At 43.5% G+C, this 19,270-nt stretch overlaps 4 protein-coding genes and 1 non-coding gene across 12 annotated transcripts in view; 1 reads left to right on the plus strand and 4 right to left on the minus strand.

Moving 5' to 3' along the window:
* Window positions 1–1,315: 1,315 nt before the first annotated feature.
* socs2 (suppressor of cytokine signaling 2) lies at window positions 1,316–4,026 on the minus strand. Its single transcript, XM_076160034.1, has 2 exons — window positions 3,823–4,026; window positions 1,316–3,425 (listed from the first exon to the last, which is right to left on the minus strand). Exons 1-2 carry the CDS (start codon window positions 3,947–3,949, stop codon window positions 2,950–2,952), a joined length of 603 nt encoding a protein of 200 aa, XP_076016149.1. The 5' UTR covers window positions 3,950–4,026; the 3' UTR covers window positions 1,316–2,949.
* A 5-nt stretch (window positions 4,027–4,031) lies between these two features.
* ncaph2 (non-SMC condensin II complex, subunit H2) lies at window positions 4,032–10,496 on the plus strand. 4 transcript variants are annotated; one of them, XM_076160030.1, is made up of 20 exons: window positions 6,255–6,361; window positions 6,520–6,636; window positions 6,770–6,871; window positions 6,949–7,010; window positions 7,106–7,187; window positions 7,286–7,345; window positions 7,433–7,512; window positions 7,610–7,767; window positions 7,846–7,988; window positions 8,151–8,231; window positions 8,335–8,398; window positions 8,471–8,572; window positions 8,659–8,703; window positions 8,803–8,873; window positions 8,945–9,035; window positions 9,137–9,229; window positions 9,364–9,410; window positions 9,553–9,654; window positions 10,117–10,266; window positions 10,368–10,496. In XM_076160030.1, exons 2-20 carry the CDS (start codon window positions 6,529–6,531, stop codon window positions 10,494–10,496), a joined length of 1,770 nt encoding a protein of 589 aa, XP_076016145.1. In that variant the 5' UTR covers window positions 6,255–6,361; window positions 6,520–6,528. The 4 variants fall into 4 exon arrangements, with proteins under 4 accessions (XP_076016144.1, XP_076016143.1, XP_076016145.1 ...); XM_076160029.1 differs by lacking the exon at window positions 6,255–6,361 and adding an exon at window positions 4,032–4,141 and having other exon boundaries at window positions 7,610–7,988; XM_076160028.1 differs by lacking the exon at window positions 6,255–6,361 and adding an exon at window positions 5,076–5,152 and having other exon boundaries at window positions 7,610–7,988.
* Window positions 10,497–11,042: 546 nt separating this feature from the next.
* LOC143008325 (uncharacterized) lies at window positions 11,043–13,978 on the minus strand. 3 transcript variants are annotated; one of them, XM_076160032.1, is made up of 7 exons: window positions 13,835–13,978; window positions 12,857–13,220; window positions 12,488–12,580; window positions 12,171–12,232; window positions 11,786–11,944; window positions 11,469–11,582; window positions 11,043–11,380 (listed from the first exon to the last, which is right to left on the minus strand). In XM_076160032.1, exons 1-7 carry the CDS (start codon window positions 13,937–13,939, stop codon window positions 11,339–11,341), a joined length of 939 nt encoding a protein of 312 aa, XP_076016147.1. In that variant the 5' UTR covers window positions 13,940–13,978; the 3' UTR covers window positions 11,043–11,338. The 3 variants fall into 3 exon arrangements, with proteins under 3 accessions (XP_076016147.1, XP_076016146.1, XP_076016148.1); XM_076160031.1 differs by having other exon boundaries at window positions 12,488–12,592; XM_076160033.1 differs by having other exon boundaries at window positions 12,488–12,592; window positions 13,824–13,911.
* Window positions 11,667–11,738, minus strand: trnaa-cgc (transfer RNA alanine (anticodon CGC)). Its single transcript has one exon. It is a non-coding gene; the product is annotated as a tRNA-Ala (tRNA).
* Window positions 13,979–16,054: 2,076 nt separating the features above from the next.
* The window catches only part of dgki (diacylglycerol kinase, iota), a 43,175-nt gene continuing 39,959 nt past the window's right edge, over window positions 16,055–19,270 (minus strand). For all 3 annotated transcript variants that reach the window (XM_076160091.1, XM_076160093.1, XM_076160090.1), the window contains exon 33: window positions 16,055–18,697. In XM_076160091.1, the coding sequence (XP_076016206.1) occupies window positions 18,587–18,697 (111 nt within the window). In that variant the 3' untranslated portion in view covers window positions 16,055–18,586. The remainder of the gene's footprint in view (window positions 18,698–19,270) is intronic.

The raw sequence follows: 19,270 nt of genomic DNA on the forward strand, positions 1-19,270 counted from the left end.
GATTTCTCAAAACAAGTATTCATATATTTCTAATTTAAGATAATAAAGTGTTTTAAAGTATGAAATATATATACAGCTTAAAGTATAATGATGTTTTTGACGGAGAAAAAACTCATCTAATCTGTCACCTGCCACCCAGGCCAGACACAAATTTAATCCTAAACCTGTATTAATGTGTATAACTGGAAAATATATTTTACATCTATATTACAAGTAAAAGCCCAGCCTAGAACATAATACATAATTAAAACTAAACAAGTATTAGCAGTAAAACGTACTACTCAAGCCACCAGTAACACCAAAAACCAGCACGCCAAACTATACTTGAGTAGAGCAGATGTATTTAATTACCTTCTACCATGTAGGGCACTGCAGAAATCATGAATAAGCATCATAATTGGAGATAAGAAACCCTCTCTTTTCTTTTATTTGAAAATCTGCATCTCCAATTTCTTGGTTTGAATACCTGCAATTTTCAGTCTTATTTTGATACCACAACAGAGTGATTATCTGCTGTTACGTTTTTAGAGGTTAAGGCTTTGAGTGCTTAATCTGCTGGTAAACAGGTTGTAAACAGTTGAAGGCTGAGAGGTTTACAGTAAACAGAACTAATGGCATTAACACAGATAACAGTGTCTCTGCTTCTGCAGTAATCCAACACACTGGGATTACCTGAAGGTAAAGCAGAGCTGCTGCCTGCTGCACCTTCACACCACTTACACCTGAGCCCGATGCGGATAATGGTCACTGTGACATTTGCTTGCTTACTTACTCACCGCCCTATTCAATCTGTTACCGTTATCACCTCAATAAATTAATCAATGCGCCTCAGGTCTCCAGCACGAACAGGTTGCAATGTTTCATCACTCTCATCTAAAAGCAACTGATATTATTGGTCCAGTCTGATCTGTTTAAAACATTGAAACCGGTGGGACGGTTCTCTTTATTTAAGTGATAAAACCCCTTCTGCTCTCACTCACTGCAAACTGTGAAAACAGGAAAATCTATGCAATTTGAAAATCAACAATTTACAGATGCAGTATCAGTTGACTCGTCACTTTTATGATGGTTTGGGCCGTGTCAAAGCAAGTGTGCAACAGATTACACATATTGATTAAACAGTGGATATAAATGACAATAAACTGGAAATTTGAAATGAGGAAGAAATACAGTACAAACACACACACTAACCATAACACCCTTAGAAGGTCGAGCAGGAAAGGATTTAAAAGAAGAATTAGCAGTTGATCGACTTGATACTGAGTAAATTACTTACTTTGTGTGTGTGTGTGTGTGTGTGAAAAGACACAACATATTTGAGCACCATGTAAAAACTTTATTCATCTCATGAGTGCGATTCATCCAGGCCTGCTCCTCTGCATGCTGACTGTTAACTTCAGCCGGCACCAGTGAGCTTCAACCCAACAGCAGGAGAACAACAACATGCGTTCAGATTATCAGTTTACGCAGCTTTCTTACAAATATGTACCAGGAAACACAGTGTGACACAATCAATAAATACTTTAAAATAATCAATTAACCTTAAAACTGCTTCGTTCCCCAAAACTTTTGCCGATTTTGACCCACCGTTGAGATATGTACACAGACCCAACACGATGTAGCAACTTTAACGCCCTGCTTGTGGCTCTTACACGTTCAACAATAAGGACTTATTTATTTCAAACTTCCACAGTGGCAGTGTCATCCATCTTGAACCCGAGAAAGAGCATGCAGTGTTTTTGGTCTATTGCATTTTATTGTATTTTAACACCATGAAATCGTAGCTGAATGAGAGAATAAACGACCCGTCCCTTCGATGATTAGCCCTCAATACAAATATAAAGACCAGAACAAAACAAAGAAACAATAAAATAGATCCTGATCAAAAGCAAACATCAGAGTGGACACTGTCAGCCGCTCACGTCTCAGACATGAGAGCTTCAAAAGTGTGCAAGAAACGACTCGCGTCCCGCTTACCTGAGTGACCCACTGTCACATAACCACGTCACCATGGAAACCGATTTTAAACAGGCGCGCCCGCCCTCCCTCCCCCGGGTCTCTAAACCGGAGAGAGAGACGCCAATGCAGCTGTAGCCTCAGTCTGTGGCCCTCGTGTTGTCATTGTTGGTTAGAGACGTCTGTGCCAGCGGAAACAACATGAGGCAGGTTTGACGAACACGCTTACATTTGATGCTTTGGGGTTTAATGGCCTCAGCTCCTAAACCAGCCTGTCTCACCACAGCCCCACTCACAGACGCATCACTCATGTCTTCATGTTGTCTGTTTCCTCACGTGGAATCAGAGCGTCTCGTGTATGAGGCTCAGGATCAGGAGCCTGTCTGATAGTGGGCCATGGCTTTAGTATGATTGGCTGATTGGTTGGAGAGAGAAGTACAGCCAGCAGGGACAAAGTCTAACAACACCTGCGTACACGGCTGAGCAGAATCGCCTGGGCTACCTCACTACTCGCTTCGTACTGTGGCTGTGGAGCGATGTGGTAAAAGCTTAGAGGATGAGTTTAAAAACGTGATCGCCCTTTGGCTGTTGAGGCTCAAATTTGTGCAAATCAGGCTTCCAAAATCCTTCAGTACCTCATCATAAGCCAATCTCACGAGCATCAAGTGAAAAATTTGTACGAGAGGCTTTACAAAAGTGGATCCTTAAAAAGATAAATAGCGTGTTTTCATCCTTTAAATTCAAAAAGGCACCAATCAAACCTGCTCCCGGTCTGGGCTGGTGGAACCTGCTACATACTCCGATGACGACACCCTATCACACAGCTTACCGCTCGTTATTGCATGTCTCTGATGTGTACGCAGATAGTTCGGCTACTTGCAAGTCCAGGGCATCGACGTGGGACTGGACAGTGGTCCGACGGGCTTCGCACACAGCTGATGCATTGCACTCTTTATTACTCCGCAGACGAGCCAATGACTGGAACTCGAGTTCCTACACGTTGTAGGCGTAGTCTGTCAGGTAGTCCTTGAGTCTGTTGGGTAAGGGCAGATCCTGGACCTGCCTGGTGGTCTTGTTAATGGCAATGCGGCAGAGGTGCTGCAGCGACGGGGTGGTGGTGTAGACGGGCTTGGTGAGAAGCAGCTGCACCGTCCCATTTGGCGGGGCGGAGGGCTGAGAGTTCGAGGCTCCTTTCTCCCCGCTGGTCCTGGAGAGCTGAACGTAGTGCTCCACCAGGTGAACCACACTGTCAAACTGCTTCAGCTTGGGTTTGACCAGGACCACAGAGTCCAGCTTGAATTTGCCGTGTTTGTACTCGATGCGCAGGTTGGTGGGGCCTGCGGACGTCATGGCGGAGATGGTGAACAGGTAGTCCCTCTGAGAGCTGTCCCGCAGCAGGAAGGTCCCCTCCGGCGCATCTTGAAGAATCTCTTTGGCTTCGTTGGCAGTCATACTGCCCCAGTACCAGCCTGTCCCAAACAGACACAGAGGAGGAAGGAGAAACATAAGAACACAGAGTTTCAGACACACACTGATCTGCTACATAAAGGCCCAATAAGCTCCTGGACAATTAATAACCTGTCCCACATTAATTAGGTGCTGTTTCAAAGGTCAATTGAGATTTGAACCTCCTGGATTGTTAATGCTCAGATATGCACCATGAGCTCGATCCCCTGCTGATTTATATTCATGGCTACAGAAACTTGTGGACATGCGCAGTTTTTAAGAATAATGCCAGGGAAGCCAGAAGCAAAAGTGTACATTTTAGAAATCCAGAAATGTGACTGTGCATGTTCTCAATCAAAGCAAAGTAACGTGGCTGTGCTGTGGAGTGAGACAGGAGCAGAGAGAGAGAGAGAGGCTCACCAGTGTTCTTCAGGTCTTTCATGGCCAACGCGATGCGGCTCTCTTTTGATTCTATAGCCCCGGTGTCGTTGTCGGCGCGTCTCTCACTCTGGATGGTTTCTGTGGACTCAGATGACTGGCAGGTCATTGGAGAGATACAACCTGCAGCCTAGTTGTAGGCCCCGAGCACACACACGCACACACACACAGCAGCCAGACGCTCCACAGCGTGTGGGGAGCAAGACGCTGCTGCACAGTCAACTGCTGCTCTCCGAATCAGCAAAGTCCATCCAAACTGTCACGTCTGCAAGCTTCCAGCTGGAGGAGGAACGACAACTTGGTAGCGTCAGAAATCAGCCAACAACAGAACACTCACACATGATCCTCTCATTTATGGAATAAGACAAATATCTGTTGTTTTATCTTCTCTAATGGGAAGATTTGCAGCATTTGTGTTTCATGATATTGTCAAATTAATAACTTAGAATATCTTAACTGTCATGAAGATAAGAAATGTTAAGTTGTCCTTACAATCATAATTTATTATTATTATTGTTATTAGTAGTAATATGATTATATTATCAGGAGTAATAGTAGAGGCAGTAGTATTAGTAATAGCCGAGTATTAATAGAAATAGCAGCTAATATTAAGCTAATTGTGTTGATGTATTAGTTATAGTACAAATTAATATTACTGCACACATTAATGTTGCTCACACGTAAACATGCGCGCGTCTAATTAATCTCGCATTAACACGAGCTGTTTACAGATGTATAATCCTTCTCTGGTGAAGGTTACATGTGATGGTTGTATATTTAAATATCTTACATTTATTTTTAGCTCTTACGGATTGAATTGTTAGTCCGTCGATCTACTTGCTTTCCGTAGATTTCAAATTTCTTCATTGACTAACGCGGGTTACGCAAGTTCACACACACACACACGTGTACAATTTAAAATGAACAAAAATCGTTTGGAGAAATGTTCTACCGTATGACGCGTAGAAATGAAAAAAAAACCTACTTTATTTTCATCACAAATTTACTTGGAGGTATCAAGCATGAACGGCTCGCATTAATAGAATCCTTATTCGGCGTTAGTGAGGAGTTTCCTCCGTTCCAACAAAGCCGCAGGTTATGAGTGCAGGTGATCAGAAGCACCTAGTTTGTCTCATCAGTGTCACTTATTGATGATATATCGATTATTGGTGACATGTAGACACGACACGTACCACAAAGGGATCCGATGCGGACCTGCGCGGCTGGCGGTGCGGCTAGCAGCTAGCTAACCGAGCGCTGCCGCCTTCTCCTTCATGTACGGTGTCCGGAACACACATCAGCCGCGTCTCAGGTGCTCATGTGCGGCGTGAGGAGCGAGCGAGCCGGCGGGGAGGCGCGCTGCGGTCCGGCCGGGAACAGCGCGAGCGTCTGTCGGACACCGTGTCGTCAGCGCGCGGCGGCCGTCGGTTAGTTTAATGTCTCATGTTCCGAAGGTGTTTGACTGCAGTGTGAGTCCGACCCGTCTATGTCCCGAACATGTCCGCCGCCGTGTTTGTGTGCGTGTGTACCGATAAGTCCAATAACCAATAATATAACCATAAACACAAAGAGGCATTTCCAGGAACTTTCCAGGAACACTGGGTCACGTGGTGTAGAGCCGAGCGATTTAAGGTGGCCTGAGTCTGAAGCGCTCTCTCTCCCCTCTCCCTCTCCCCCCACCCCCCCTTTCTCTCTCTCACACACACACACACTTTCTGTTTTCCCTCAATGTGTCTCTTTCTGAATATTTAATCCTACCAGTACGTTTTACGTTTTACGTTTTCTGTCTGTCTGTCTGTCTGTCTGTCTCTCTCTCGCTCTCTCTCTCTCTCTCTCTCTCTCTCTCTCTCTCTCTCTCTCTCTCTCTCTCTCTCTCTCTCTCTCTCTCTCTCTCTCTCTCTCTCTCTTTCTAATGACTTAGTGTCCGGTTAATTTTGATTCTACAATATAATATGATATAATAATAAATACAATCATAGTAATAATTACAATACAATAACAACCTTCATGACATAGTTCAGAGTTCAGAGTTTTGTCGGAAAGAAATTTAGAAGAAATTTAAAATGAATTTAGACATATTTGGGAATTAATAATAATAATAATAATAATAATAATAATAATAATAATAGTATTTTGACAGTCAAAACGCAATATTACCAGGAAAAACTGTTTTTACAGCAGAGTGACAGGGCAAATGATCGCAATAATAATTGTATATATAAAGTATTACGGAATACAAATACGGAATACAAATTAAAGTAAAAACGTTATGTCGATCAGACCGCTTAACTGTCAATAAACCTCATACATAGTACAAGTCTGCTATCTAGCGGCCACGGGGTAGAAGTCCATCATGGTACCGATAGGTGGCAGCAGCACTCCCGAGTGTAATTTGAAAACGAAGAAGAAAATGAGCAAATGTGCAGCGAAGAAGAAAATTCGGCGCGGGTGTTTTGACTGTTTTGCTAACTGCTACATGTAAGCAAGCTAACTACAGCTGATGACTTGTCTACAAACTTCGGTAAGAACGCGTTTAAACACTTAAAACAAAGAAGATTTAAAACGACTAAGTGGTGGGAGAAATCTGTCATAACTAAACTGAGCGTTGGAATGTCGGTGCCGGTGTCGTATCACTCGGTACATCTGTGACTCGTTTTGTCGTTGTGATTTGTCTGACAGTGAGGCATTATGGAGTCCACCGAGAGCAAATACGCTCACCTGCTGCAGCCCATCAGGGAGCTCACCAAGAACTGGGACATCGACGTCGCGTCCGAGTTAAACGACTACCTGGAAGAGGTATGATGATGATGATGATGATGAGCAGGAGTGTCAAGGGGAATCTTAGAGCTGGAACACTGTTTTCATGATGTAACCATGTATAAATCCGGACGACGTCACCACCTTTGTTTACTGTCTGTGATGTTCTCAGTTGGATGAGATGTGCATTTCCTTTGATGGAGGGGAAACCAATCTGAACTTTGCAGAAGCAGCTCTGCTCATCCAGGGCTCCGCCTGCATCTACAGCAAGAAGGTGAGTTAACACAGCAGGAGACATAAAGCTCACATAGAGAGTTCATAAGAGCATAAATGAACCTGTGTGACTCTCAGGTGGAGCTGCTGCACAGTCTGGTGTACCAAACTCTGGATTACTTCAATGACAAAAGCAAAAAGTAAGAAATGTTACTTGAATTCAAATGTCTTTATCATTGAAGGATTTAAACGTGAAATGCTGTATCTAACCTGTTTGATCCTCCTCTTGTTAAAGGCGCAGCAAGCAGACGGCAGAGTCTGAGGAGGATGGCGATGGGGGAGGAAGCAGCAATGATGCAGATGATGACGATTCAGCAGTAAGAAACTGAAGTTCAATTGCTCTTAATCCATAAAGAAAACTAAAATTAAGGATAAGTATCACAGTTAAAAATGATAAACTCTTTTTATCTTTCAGTTCTCAGCTGTCAAAACCAGCTCATCACAAACTACAATTCACAATTCTGATTCCAACACGGTGAGTTTGGCCCTCAGAAAGATGAAGTGAGAGTTCCTGTTGGCTTGAGTCCCCGTCGTGTGTAACACTGTCCGTCTCCCTCATCAGCTTGTGAGTGTGGCTCCTCTTCCTCCTCAATCCCTGATTCCTCCAGAGGCCCAACAGAAGCACAAGCTGCCTCTGATCAGGTGAGGTTCACAAACACGACAAACCCATTCAAATGTGTGAAATGATCTATCAGAGTCTGTGGAGGATAAAGTGTGTGTGTGTGTGTGTGTGTGTCAGTTGTAAGTCTCGGGTCCTAGGCAGCCATCAGGACTTCAGGATCAACTTCTTCATCCCAGGAAAGGAGAACCTGGTCCTACTCAGCTCAGCTTCCAGGCTACGTGGGGACGAAGCCAATGCGGAGCCTCTGGCCGTCACCTCATCCCACCAGCAGCTTGGTGACTCTGCAGAAAAACATCAACATGTTTCAAACGCAGGGACGTTTGTTAACGCGTTTCTGTCGTTTCCCTGTCCAGACATGATAGCTGAGCCAGCAGGGGGCGACGCAGTGGACCAGGTTGCCTGTAACGCTGTAGAGGAGAGGTTCCTTCCTCTAGAGGAGGACGGGATGGAGATGGATCAGGATCAGGGGCCAGAGGAGCACGTAGACAGACACCAGGTGATGTTCCATAGTTCATCTGGAAAATCTGAACAGAATACAGTGGGATTTTCGTGACGAGCTGTCAGATTGAGCTCAGATAAACATGAATTTAACAGATGTGATTATTTTTGCTCCTTTGTTTTGCTCTTAACACTTTGTTACTTTTAAATCCTTTCCCAGGCACCGAGTGAAGGCAGGATGATTCGAGAGAGACGAGAGGTCCAATCCAACAAAGCCATAGAGACGGAGATGCCACCGACTGTAAGATAAACAAACCTAACAGATAACATCCAACACGTTCATCTAATCTGTAAGAGAACACGTGAAGCCAAACGCTCCTCTGGTCTCTCCTGCTCTGCTCCAGGTGAGCGTGTGGGCGCTTCACGACCCGTACGCCGTGCTCGGGGAGGACAAAGCCCTCAAACCAGGTGAGTGAGTGAGCGCCACTCTCCGCTCCGCCGCTCTGTTTGTGTGTGGCTGATGGATGTTTGTCCCGTCAGGGAAATGCTACAGGGTTCCCGACGGGCTGGACGACGCTGGAAAGAGGAAACGGAAGCAACCTTTTCCCCTGCAGGACTTCACCAGCTGGTTCACCCAGACGTGTAAGAGACCAACTCGGGGTTTAATTGACCCGTAAGTGTTGTTTTAATGACAACATAACAAAGGTTTGTAATTGTTTGTGTTACAGTTGATCCACCTTTGCACAAGTTAAAGAACGGACCCGTGTTTACAGGTAATTAGATCATTTTACACTATTTAAAAGCTGAGGTGACATCATAGTGAAATAAAGACTGTTGTACTCTCTGACTGATGAGGTGAACTTCCTCTGCAGACCTGAACTACATCTATCTAAGCACGATGAAGGAGAGGCTGAGGAGCAGGAAGAGGACGTTTAGGAGAGCGGTAAGAGTGCGACTCTGCGTCCTCACTCACTCGTCTGTTTCAACCTGTAAGTGACGCCTCTCCTGTCTCAGGGGGTGGCTGTTTCAGACGAGGAGCTCAGGCGCACCTTCCTGCAGCCGGAGGAGGAGCCTGTGGAGGGGCTGCGACACCCGAACCCGCTGGGTAAGAATCCCTCACCTCCCATCTATAAACACAACCTGGGTAACTTTGGATGCTCTGGATGTTTATTTGATGACTAAAGCTTAAGGTGGTCTTGTGTAAAGGAGGCGATGACGACCACTCAGACAACGAACATGAAGCGTTTCCCAATGACATTCCTGCAGAGTTTGGCGGTGGAGAAGATTTTATACCAACAGGTATAAATACACGATGGTACTTCAAACATAACAAATCAGATCAGCCGTCCACCATCAGATCAGGATCACCACTCGCCAAAAACAGATGTGATCATTTATTTTCTTATAATTAGCTTCTTTATGCTTTTCCAAAGATCAATCAGAGGAGCTGTGTTATGAGGACCTGGTGAAGCTGTGTGTGGTACGTCTTTGGTTCAGTCGGCTTTGCAAACAGTATTAGAGCCACTAAAATGTGAATTTAACCCAACCAATCCATGAAAAGCAATCCGACGACACTGAGAAATTCTGCTTGTCAAAGCCTGTCCTTGTTTCCTACGGTGCAGGAGCAGCTGGTAGTGAACTCCCATTGTTACACTCAGGAGACGGCGCTGTCACGACGAGTCAAAGACTGGGAGGATGTGATCCGACCGGTACTTCGGCAGCAGGTACACACACACACACACACACACACACACACACACACACACACACACACACACACACACACACACACTCATTTTTGCACTGCCGACAATCCGACAGCATCCCTCCATGAGTGTTTCGCTTGCTCCACCAGAACAAATGCACCTTCAACTTTCTACACTTTGACTTGAATAAACATCTGGAGTGAGGTAGTAGTAGTTGGGCATCTGATTATTACTAGATGATTAGTATTAGGATAACATGATCATTTTGGTGTCTTAGTTTCAGGGCCATTTAGTTTCTACTGACTGACAAAATCCAGTTGCAGTACTATTATATGCCAACAGGACAGTTTTCACTATGCACCATGCAAATCAAATAGGTCTCCACCAGTGTGTATGTGTGTTATTATATCTGTTAGAGAGTTAGTTTGCGGTGTGAGGCTCCAAACTCTGACCTTTGCCCCTTCCTCCTCGGCACGTAAGGAGGAACGTGCGACGTTTGACATCCACAAATACAGCGACAGGATCGTCGGGTCACTGGGCGCCGTCGGCCAGCGCAGGTCCTTCGCCTCCATCGTCGCGGGTTTGGACAACTTTGAAGCCTGCAAGTACATGTTGGCTTCACTGCAGCTGGTAAATAACATAACTCCATTCTGGTGCACGATTAATAACAATAAAGAACAATTATTGTTGTTTTCCAACCTCGTTTGACAAATTCATCTGCTGCCTTTCAGGCCAACGATTACACAGTGGAGATCGACTGCGTTGAGAGACTGGAGGACCACCTGGACACCATGGGAATGACGCTGCTCAGCACCCACAGGGCAAACGACAGGTTCAAAGCCCTCGGTGACTCCAGCTGAACCTCCGCAAAGACTCACGCCGGCACCAAACATCAGAAGATCATTTTTGTACTACTTTCTATGCAGATAATAAAACATGCAAGGGTGGTTTTACTTCAGTAGAATCATTATTACTGGTGTTTATTGACTTCACCTCATTGCTCCAACAGACTGAGACAGAGTTTCATTTTAATAAGTATAATATTTTTATTTTGCTGTTGTTAGTTTACTTGTGCAATTAGGTTCATCTTAATTAAAACATTAACGTTTTCCAAAATGATATCGGTAGTGAAGTCAGACAGTACACAACATGTTTGAGGAAGGAAAGAAAGGGAGGAGTACACACTGTCACTGAGTATTACAAGTAAAACAGGAAATGATCAGAAACCATATCAAACATTTAAGATTATGTGACATTTGACAACGGCAGCAAATATTGTTCAATTAATAAATATTTCATTCTAGAGCAGTTTTTTGTTTTTTATAAATATAAAGGTTCACATTCGGATTACATCTTGAAAAATAGAATTTTTTAAACACAACAAGTGCAAGTGCTGAAAAGGGCAGTTTCAGGCTTTTTGTGATATTCCAAAGAAAAAACAAAAAGGCAAAGACAAAAAAAACCTGAGTGACACAACAGATTCAGGTTCAGGTCAGCTGAGGTGTGAGTCACGTCTCCTTCCTTGTTCCAAACCTAAATCGTGACATTTGTTGACCAAAAACCGGGTGTGTCCACAGTTAGACCCTGATGCTTATTGCTGAGTCAGTGTTTTGTTGCTGTGGTTCATTCACCTCCAGGGGGCGGTCACTGTGACTTAGGCGTCACCAGGGGACATCTGCCACTTTTACAGGTGAACTCCTATTCAGTTGACTTCCTCGTCATCCTCACCGTCAAAGACTTTTTCCTGCATAGACGGGATGAAACCAGTCAAACGAGAAAACAGATTACTGGATAATCTTTCAAAGTTCTGGATGCGTTCAGGTGTTACATACGTATCCTCCGTGCTGAGTGGCCCAGGCTGAGAAATTACTGTGCAGGTATTCGGCTCCAAAGCCAAGCAGGCGACTCATGGGCAACGTGTCCACCGCAGACAGGCGACTGGCCACCTGCCAGGGAGACAAACGTGTGACGTGTTCAGATAAGGTAAGACACAAACTTTACATATCCTGACGGAAATTGTTAAAGAGAAGTGGAGATGCTGGGGCTTGAACCCAGGACCTCATACATGCGAAGCATGCGCTCTACCACTGAGCTACATCCCCCTCAGACACTGTTAGCCAAGATTAGAGATCTGTTTCTGAAGCGTTACCTCGCATGTCAAGGCGAACTGAGTCTTGGGTGACCCCTGTGGGCCGAGGGCGTCGGGGCTGGAGCTGTCAAAGCCCATCCGCTCTAGAAAGGTTGTTATCACGCTCGCAAAGAACCCATAGCTGCTGAGGTCTGACCGGAGGGACATGTCTTTCAGCACCTGGACAGACAGACAGAGACATTCACATTACATCCTTCAAATGTGTGAGCGTTAGTTTGAAGTTCATGTCACAACCGCGGGTCATGACTTCATACATTTACAGGCCGAGCGTGAGGTTACAATGAGTTTATGAGGCGATAAACAGCGTGAACTCTGAACCTGACGGTAGCATTTTACAAGACACAATGAAACATGTTGGTGGGTGTGGTTTACCGAGAAGACTTACACTCTGGTTGAACTCGTCTCCTTTCTCCCTCAACAGCAGGCCGATCAGCTTCTCCACATTACCTGGACACCACACACACACATACACACACAAGCATTAGAACAATCTGTCCTGGGAAACATAAACTCTTATTACACAAGGCTACAGACCATATACACTGGACAAGGATTTGACACAATGAAAAGTTAGTGGTCATGGTTCATATTTAACCCAAGAAGAACCCAAGAGGACATTACTACATCATCAGTGTTCTAGTGTTACACAACTGACTTTAGACTTCATGTAATACAGACACGAGTTCATGAGCGTTTCCTCACCATCGCAGTCTGATTCGATCTCTGGAGTACTGAAGGGGATTTCATCTGCGATTGTCGTCAGCGTACTCGCCACCATGTCCAGCTTGTCCTCTTCTTCATGTGTGTCTGGAGAACACAGACGAACGCAGAGATAAACAAGATGGGAGATAAAAGGCAGTGCTCACAAAGATGAAAGGAAGTTTTTACATGAGCCATCGGATGACACAGACTCGTCTTATCATGAATCTAAAGTGAAGGTTGGTCCAGGAGGGCACGTCGTGACTGAGACACGAGTCATGACCGAACACAGTTGAGTTACAGTATGTAGCGCAAAACAATGACATAATATTCTACTTTAGTTGGATGTTTCTGAGGCATTTTGACACTCACCATGTTGTATACTCAAATGCCTGAAGTTGATCCTCTCCGACGACTCTTCCAGTTCTGGCTGAGGTTTAACACATGAGAAAACGCTCCTTAGGGCCTTGAACCTTCTCTTCTTTGGCTTCCTGTTCTTCTCCCCTTTCACCTCTCCTTCCGTTTCAGCCAGCATCTTAGGTGAGGATGCGTCTCCCACATGTCCCGATGACCCTGAGTCCGTCTTTGGCCGTCTCCTTTGTGCGTAGGCCATCATTATTCTGAACTCCACCATGTCCTCCATGTTTGGGGCAGCTCCACTGTTTGTGCTGCTGTCGGTGGTGTGGCCGGAGATGGGGTTGTGATCTGCTAGGTGTCTGTTTTCCATTTCTGTTTGCTGATGTGTTGGCAAAAGACAAGAACAAAATCTGTTTAATAGCCGGATTCCCCCGATAGTTTTGAATTGTTTGTCCCAATAATCGATTATCCCAAATTAAGCTCGAATTTGATTTGATTTCGTTATTGCTCAAAATTGTAGAAAACTACGCTATGACCCTCTCCCGTGGAGACTGGTTGAACTGCAACACCATTCATGGAACATGTGTTGGCATGTTTTTGTTTTTTTTAACTTTGCACGCACAACTTAACGCGGTAAAATACAGCAAGTTAAACGATAAACGTTTCTATTAGTTCGTGTTTTTTCTAATTTAAAGCTATTTTCGTTTACAACAATGTGATATTTAGTGTAGACATAATCAGTCAAGTCAGTTGTTAGAGTTCGTCACCTGTAGCGACAACTGCAGAGAAAACTTTCCTGTATTCACCTCGGCTAAATAAACAATGAATGTTACTTGGCGGCGATAAACAACATTTAATAAGTTTCGTCTGTCATTGAGGGTCAATGTTTAACTATTTGAGTCATTATTTCCGGTCTTTTCTATTTAACGCTGCAATCGAGTCCGTCTTACACAACTTTCCACAGCGTTGTATAAAAACATACATTATACTTACGGTCCAAACTGCCAAGAAGCCGATGGAATAAGGTGAATAAGTCTCAGTTGTCTTTCCCTCTGACGTCGCTTCTGTTCTGTTCGCTGCCGAGCAATGCCGTGACATATAAAGCTTCTGTGAAAACGTCACACAGAACAGAACGCCTCACGAATCCAGAGAGTGGGTGGAGACGAGAGGAGGAAGTTTGGCCGCATTTCTAAGGTTTAAATTTCACCTCCAAACAGTTCGGCTTGTTTTAGCGAAATACTATTAGTGCGATTAGTAAGAACTTTGAAATAATACAAACAATCACAAACATAGAAATGTTAACCCTCGTTTCACGTTAACAAACCGGAAGCTGCCAGTGCGTACCTATCTAACACAAATGATCGTTGAAGAGGCAGCGAAAACTGAAATTGAAAGTGGACCGTAAAATCAATGACAGAGCAACAGTGTCGCGTCAACCTTTATTCTAGAACAATCGTACATTTATGTCATGTTGTGTCAATACGCCGGTCGAATGCATAAACGTGTATTTACTTATTCTTCACTAAGACACCAGATCAATCTAGAGTGGGTTTTATTTATGTTCAGAATGTTCCATAATTAATTTTTCAGCGGATTTAGAGAATGTTAAATGCATTTGCTGTATTTATGGCACTGTAAAGAAAGAAGAAAAGGGAATTTTTCACAGCATTGATGAAGAAATTACGGGTGGGATCCTTAAAAACAAGACTTGTCTGGTGAAAAAGATTTAGAGCCTTATTCATGTTGGGCCTTTAACCATATTTGTTAATAAAAAATTCATAAAAAGTTAACATCTTCTCATATGAAAATAAAAGGAACAGAATTTTTGATTCGAGGTTCAATGATTTAGTTGGTTTGTCAAATACACAATCTTGGTGTTAATACAAAGTAAAGACACGGCAGCTCTTCAAATTTTGTACATTTTGAGTTAATATATTTATTTCTGAGTGTTTGTCACTTGCAAAAGTTGTTGAACACCTGCAATTTAAAGTTTGGAGTTTTTTTAATGGTCTGTAAAGTGTTACTGTGGCCTGAGAGAGCAGTAAACTGTATACTGTGGGTAAACGGTCCTGACATTCTGGATTCTTGGAAAATCCCAGCCGTGACACAGCTGTGCAGGAACAACTGCAAACTTCTCAGAGCCCTGAAAAATCTCACAGGCTGCTGTAACATTCGGTGTGTTTCCATTGTGACACTCAGAAGGCTAAAGTCAACACCACACTACTTTTGCTTTGTACTTTACATGAACAGTGCTGCAGTGGGAGTGGACAGAATCGAGTGGAAATAAATGTACAGAATCAAGTTTCATTTTTTGATCTATTGTAGAGTCATCTTATGCATCTTATGCAATTGCTGTAAGAAGTAGATTTCTGCTGAGAGCTTATACAGTATATGTAACACACTACATGATTACTCCCAATATCCAATATTAATTCTACAGATTTCTTAAAATTCAAATTCAAATATGCCAAACCTGTACATTTGCATCAAAGGACAAAAGCTGCACTTCCCAGCAGACAAATGTAGCCCAAAATTGAATTTAATCTGGTGAAAAAGTGGTCACGTATAGACGATTTTATCATATTACTCACTTGGATGTGGCAGGTTTTGTTCTTATTTCTACATTGATAAATTATTATCCATTACTGTAACAGTACAGGGTTAAAGTGGGAATTATAAGAAGTTCATTTAAGAACTCATGTCGCTGCAAATACAACCTTATCCTCAGTTTTTAGTATTTGTCATCATCATGAGTTTCTGCCTCACTTTCACACACACCTGTGAGTCATTGGCACACAGAGTTCAAACTAACTATGATGAATTTTTTTGTGCATTTTATATTTAGACAAATAAAGAAACCTACTGAACCTTCCTCTCATTTAGAACGTTGACTTGAGAAACACAAACGCGTCGTCTTCTGCTTCCTATTTCCTTCACTCTCCTCTGAAGAAAAGAGGCAGGGAGTCCAGCAAGAAACAACGCCAGAGGCCAAGATGACAGCATCACATCTTCTTTAAACAAATTAAGAAAATAAAACAACGAGCATTCAAGTAATCCCACAATCTTATTCAGGATAGAACAAATAATGATACAAAAGCCAAAATGAACACCCAACATGTATCCAACCAAAGGAAAACTCTGGTATAAATCATTTAAAACTATATTAACTTCATAAGAACAGTTTAAACAACAATGCCTTTTTTAAAACAAGAGAGTAAACCAAGGATGTAAGGAAACGTCATGCATAACCAACACTGATGAGTGACACAATACAACGTTTCTACTCATAACCAATAGAAAGAGAGATAAGAAGTGTGTGTGTGTGTGTGTTTGTGTGTGTCATTTAGAAAGGGCCTATAGCTTATACCACAGTTACGTCATAGAAAACGTGCTCACCACTGACTGGCGGCTCGCTCTTTAAGTATTCTGGCACACAAACTTCCTCTATTCAGTAACGTTACCACACTCGCCATCGTAAAGTCCCTCAGTAAATACTATGAAACACAGCGTTTAGCAGACACAACACAGGAGAAGTCATCATTTAGGCCCATAAATCAGGTGTATGTTCAGGTTAAACACTTGCCTAATGCAGATTCAGAGATCAGAGCCTTTGCATCTGAAAGGCTCTAAAGCCAATTTCTTTACTTTTTTGTAGTGTCTGGAATGTGAGCAGAAACTACATTTTCATTAAACAAATGAAACAAATGGTATCTTTTGGACTTCTACGATGGCCAACGCACATCTAACGCATCTAAACCCCCCAACATCCGTTTGGGAATGTTGTTTCTTACTGCGCATCAAATGAGTTCACAATAGAATATACCAAAATAGACCTCACATGGGTTCAAAGGTCAATCCATCCAGATACATGCACACAAAAGGAAATAGAACAATCATAAAACCAACCAGCACTGAAGTTAAATTGCACATTCAATACTCCTCAGTGGACTATGTTAGAAACATTAATGTAATGTAAACGATTAAACACGTCTCCTATTCATATTGCATTGAATATGGCTCAGATTCTTCGCTCCTCTCTCCACTTTCTCTGATAAATGCTGCAAACGTGTACGTGTAACCCAGGTACACGTGAAAACACATGCTGCACAACTCGGCCTCCTCTGATCCGCAACTGATATGGACTGGGGTTTGGACACACAAACACACACACACACACACACATGAACACACAAACACACAAACACACAAGCGAGGTGCCCATGCAAAGCCAACTGTGGGGTCAGGAGTACCAAACACACAATATGCTACGATGAGAAATTGAAATGTGTGAATATTTGTGTGTATCAGATGCTTGCGGGGTGTAAATGGCAACACTTGAAAAAATGAGGAGAATATTGCAACTACAAATGTCAGGGATGAAGAAATGATGAAAAAATATCGTTCAAAGTGAAAAATCTGAGCGTTGAGTCTTTGGGGACAGTGTGGTTATGTGATTAGTGAGTATTTTGGCTTCATCGTGTCACCGCAGAGAACGCGGAACAGCGTCAAACGTCACCTCAACACTCGCAGGTTTAAACCTCTATCTTATTCCCATTAAGGCAATGAATCTTCAAACGTCATGTAAACACCATAAATCAGTCAAAATCGGCACAAATCCACGTAAGTTTACACAGAATAACGGGACTGTAAATGTGATAAAAACATCTGCATGCATTTACTCAAAGGGCGAACTCTGCTCATACTGCAGTACTACCACACCTGCAGTGTACATCCAGAAAACTTAGATCATTCCATTTCATATTTGGCTTAATCGCATTTTTGCCTCAACATCTGTACACATTGATTATAGGCATTAATATCTGCATTAGGGGTGCAAAGAGTCAAACGCAACCATCTGGTACTTTAACATCCATCACAATCTAACAGCTCCAAATGAATCCTCCTCAAAGCACAGCTCCTATATGGTTCGTGATGCACTACTTTAGTCAAAATGTCCATTCATTTTGTTATGAGTCTTGTGTATTAATGGAACCGTAGAGAACCGATCGTTTCCTATAGAATCCCAATAGAGTCGATCGCCTCGTGGCCAAACACCTACACCCCCAGGGTGCACGTAAACGCAGCACGAGATTTATGAAAGCCCCTGTCAACGCGGCAACGGACTGAAGCTATGGACTACATATGACACTACGTCAGTGCAATGTCTTTGGCACAAAGGTGTGTGTGTGCGTGTGTAGGTGAGGGTGGGTAGGGGGGTAAACACAGCAACAAGAATATATTTTTCAGCATGAAAAAGGAGATGTAGTTATTCTGACTGTTTTCTGACTGTTTTCTTTCCGTCTTACTGCATGAAAGCCCCCGTGCCCTCCTGGGTTCGAGTCCCTTACCAGATGTGAAACGCATTTCCGTGAGCTCGCGTGACTCGACGTTCCAATCCGCACAAGTGAACTCGGCCAGTCAAAGTGCACTTGCAGCCTGAACCGTTTATAGTCCTACAATCAATCACTCACTCAGAACAACCAACCAATAAATAGAATATGAATAAATAAATACAAATAAATAGTTTCCCAGGTAAACGCCTCCTCCCCTGCGGCGCCGCTGCCAGCTGATGCGGCTCACTCCCTCGTCCGGTGTCGCCGCAGAGTTTGGCCGTCTGTGATGACCGTTCACGAGTCCAAATCCAGACTCTTGCAGGTCTTTCCTCCACTACGAGTGTGTGCAGAGTCAAGAGAGACGCGCGAGCGTGTAGGAGTGTGTGTGTGTGAGTGTGTGTGTGCGCGCATCTCAGACGGCCGTCTCCAGGTCTTCGTGACTGGATGCAGTGGTGTCCTGCCGGGTGCTCAGGTAGGAGGCCAGCTCAGAGTGTCCCTCAGCTTGCTCCGCCGCTGTCTTCCCCTGACCACACACACACACACACACACACACAGAACAACACACAGCCAAGTATTAATGTCATTTGCTTGTGTTCATCATGTTTTTAGTGTTTCTTGTGTGCTAATCTGACTTGTGAGGGCAATAATGGAAGGACAACAGAGATTATAGCTGTCACGACTCATCCATCATATGCTTTCCATCTTCCAAATATTCTCAAATATTCTCTCTACCTGTCTCGCTCTCCCTCGTTTCTGTCTTGAATGCTATTTCCTGATGCATGATTTGCTTTGGGCTGGCTCGGGAATTTTCCTGATGTTGTGGGTCTGTAAAGCCCTTTGAGACACTGTTTGTGATATTGGGCTATACAAATAAAGTTGACTTGACTTGATTTTACATCTTGTGTTTGTTGATCTTTGTCACACTGTTCGAAAGTTGGTCTGGACGGAATGCAAATATGATATGGCCGTTAACTTAGTATGGCCCCTGAGGGCTGATGGCAACATCAAAATGGCCCGCGATAGGAAAAAGGTTCCCCACCCCTGCTCTGTGGTGTGACTGGATTACCATGACTCTGTGTGAACACAAGCAGGGAAG

Source organism: Genypterus blacodes, unplaced genomic scaffold (genome assembly GCF_046128005.1).
Source record: "Genypterus blacodes isolate CSIRO-AG114 ecotype Tasmania unplaced genomic scaffold, CSIRO-AGI_Gbla_v1 ptg000103l_1, whole genome shotgun sequence".
Classification (NCBI taxonomy): Eukaryota; Metazoa; Chordata; class Actinopteri; order Ophidiiformes; family Ophidiidae; genus Genypterus; species Genypterus blacodes.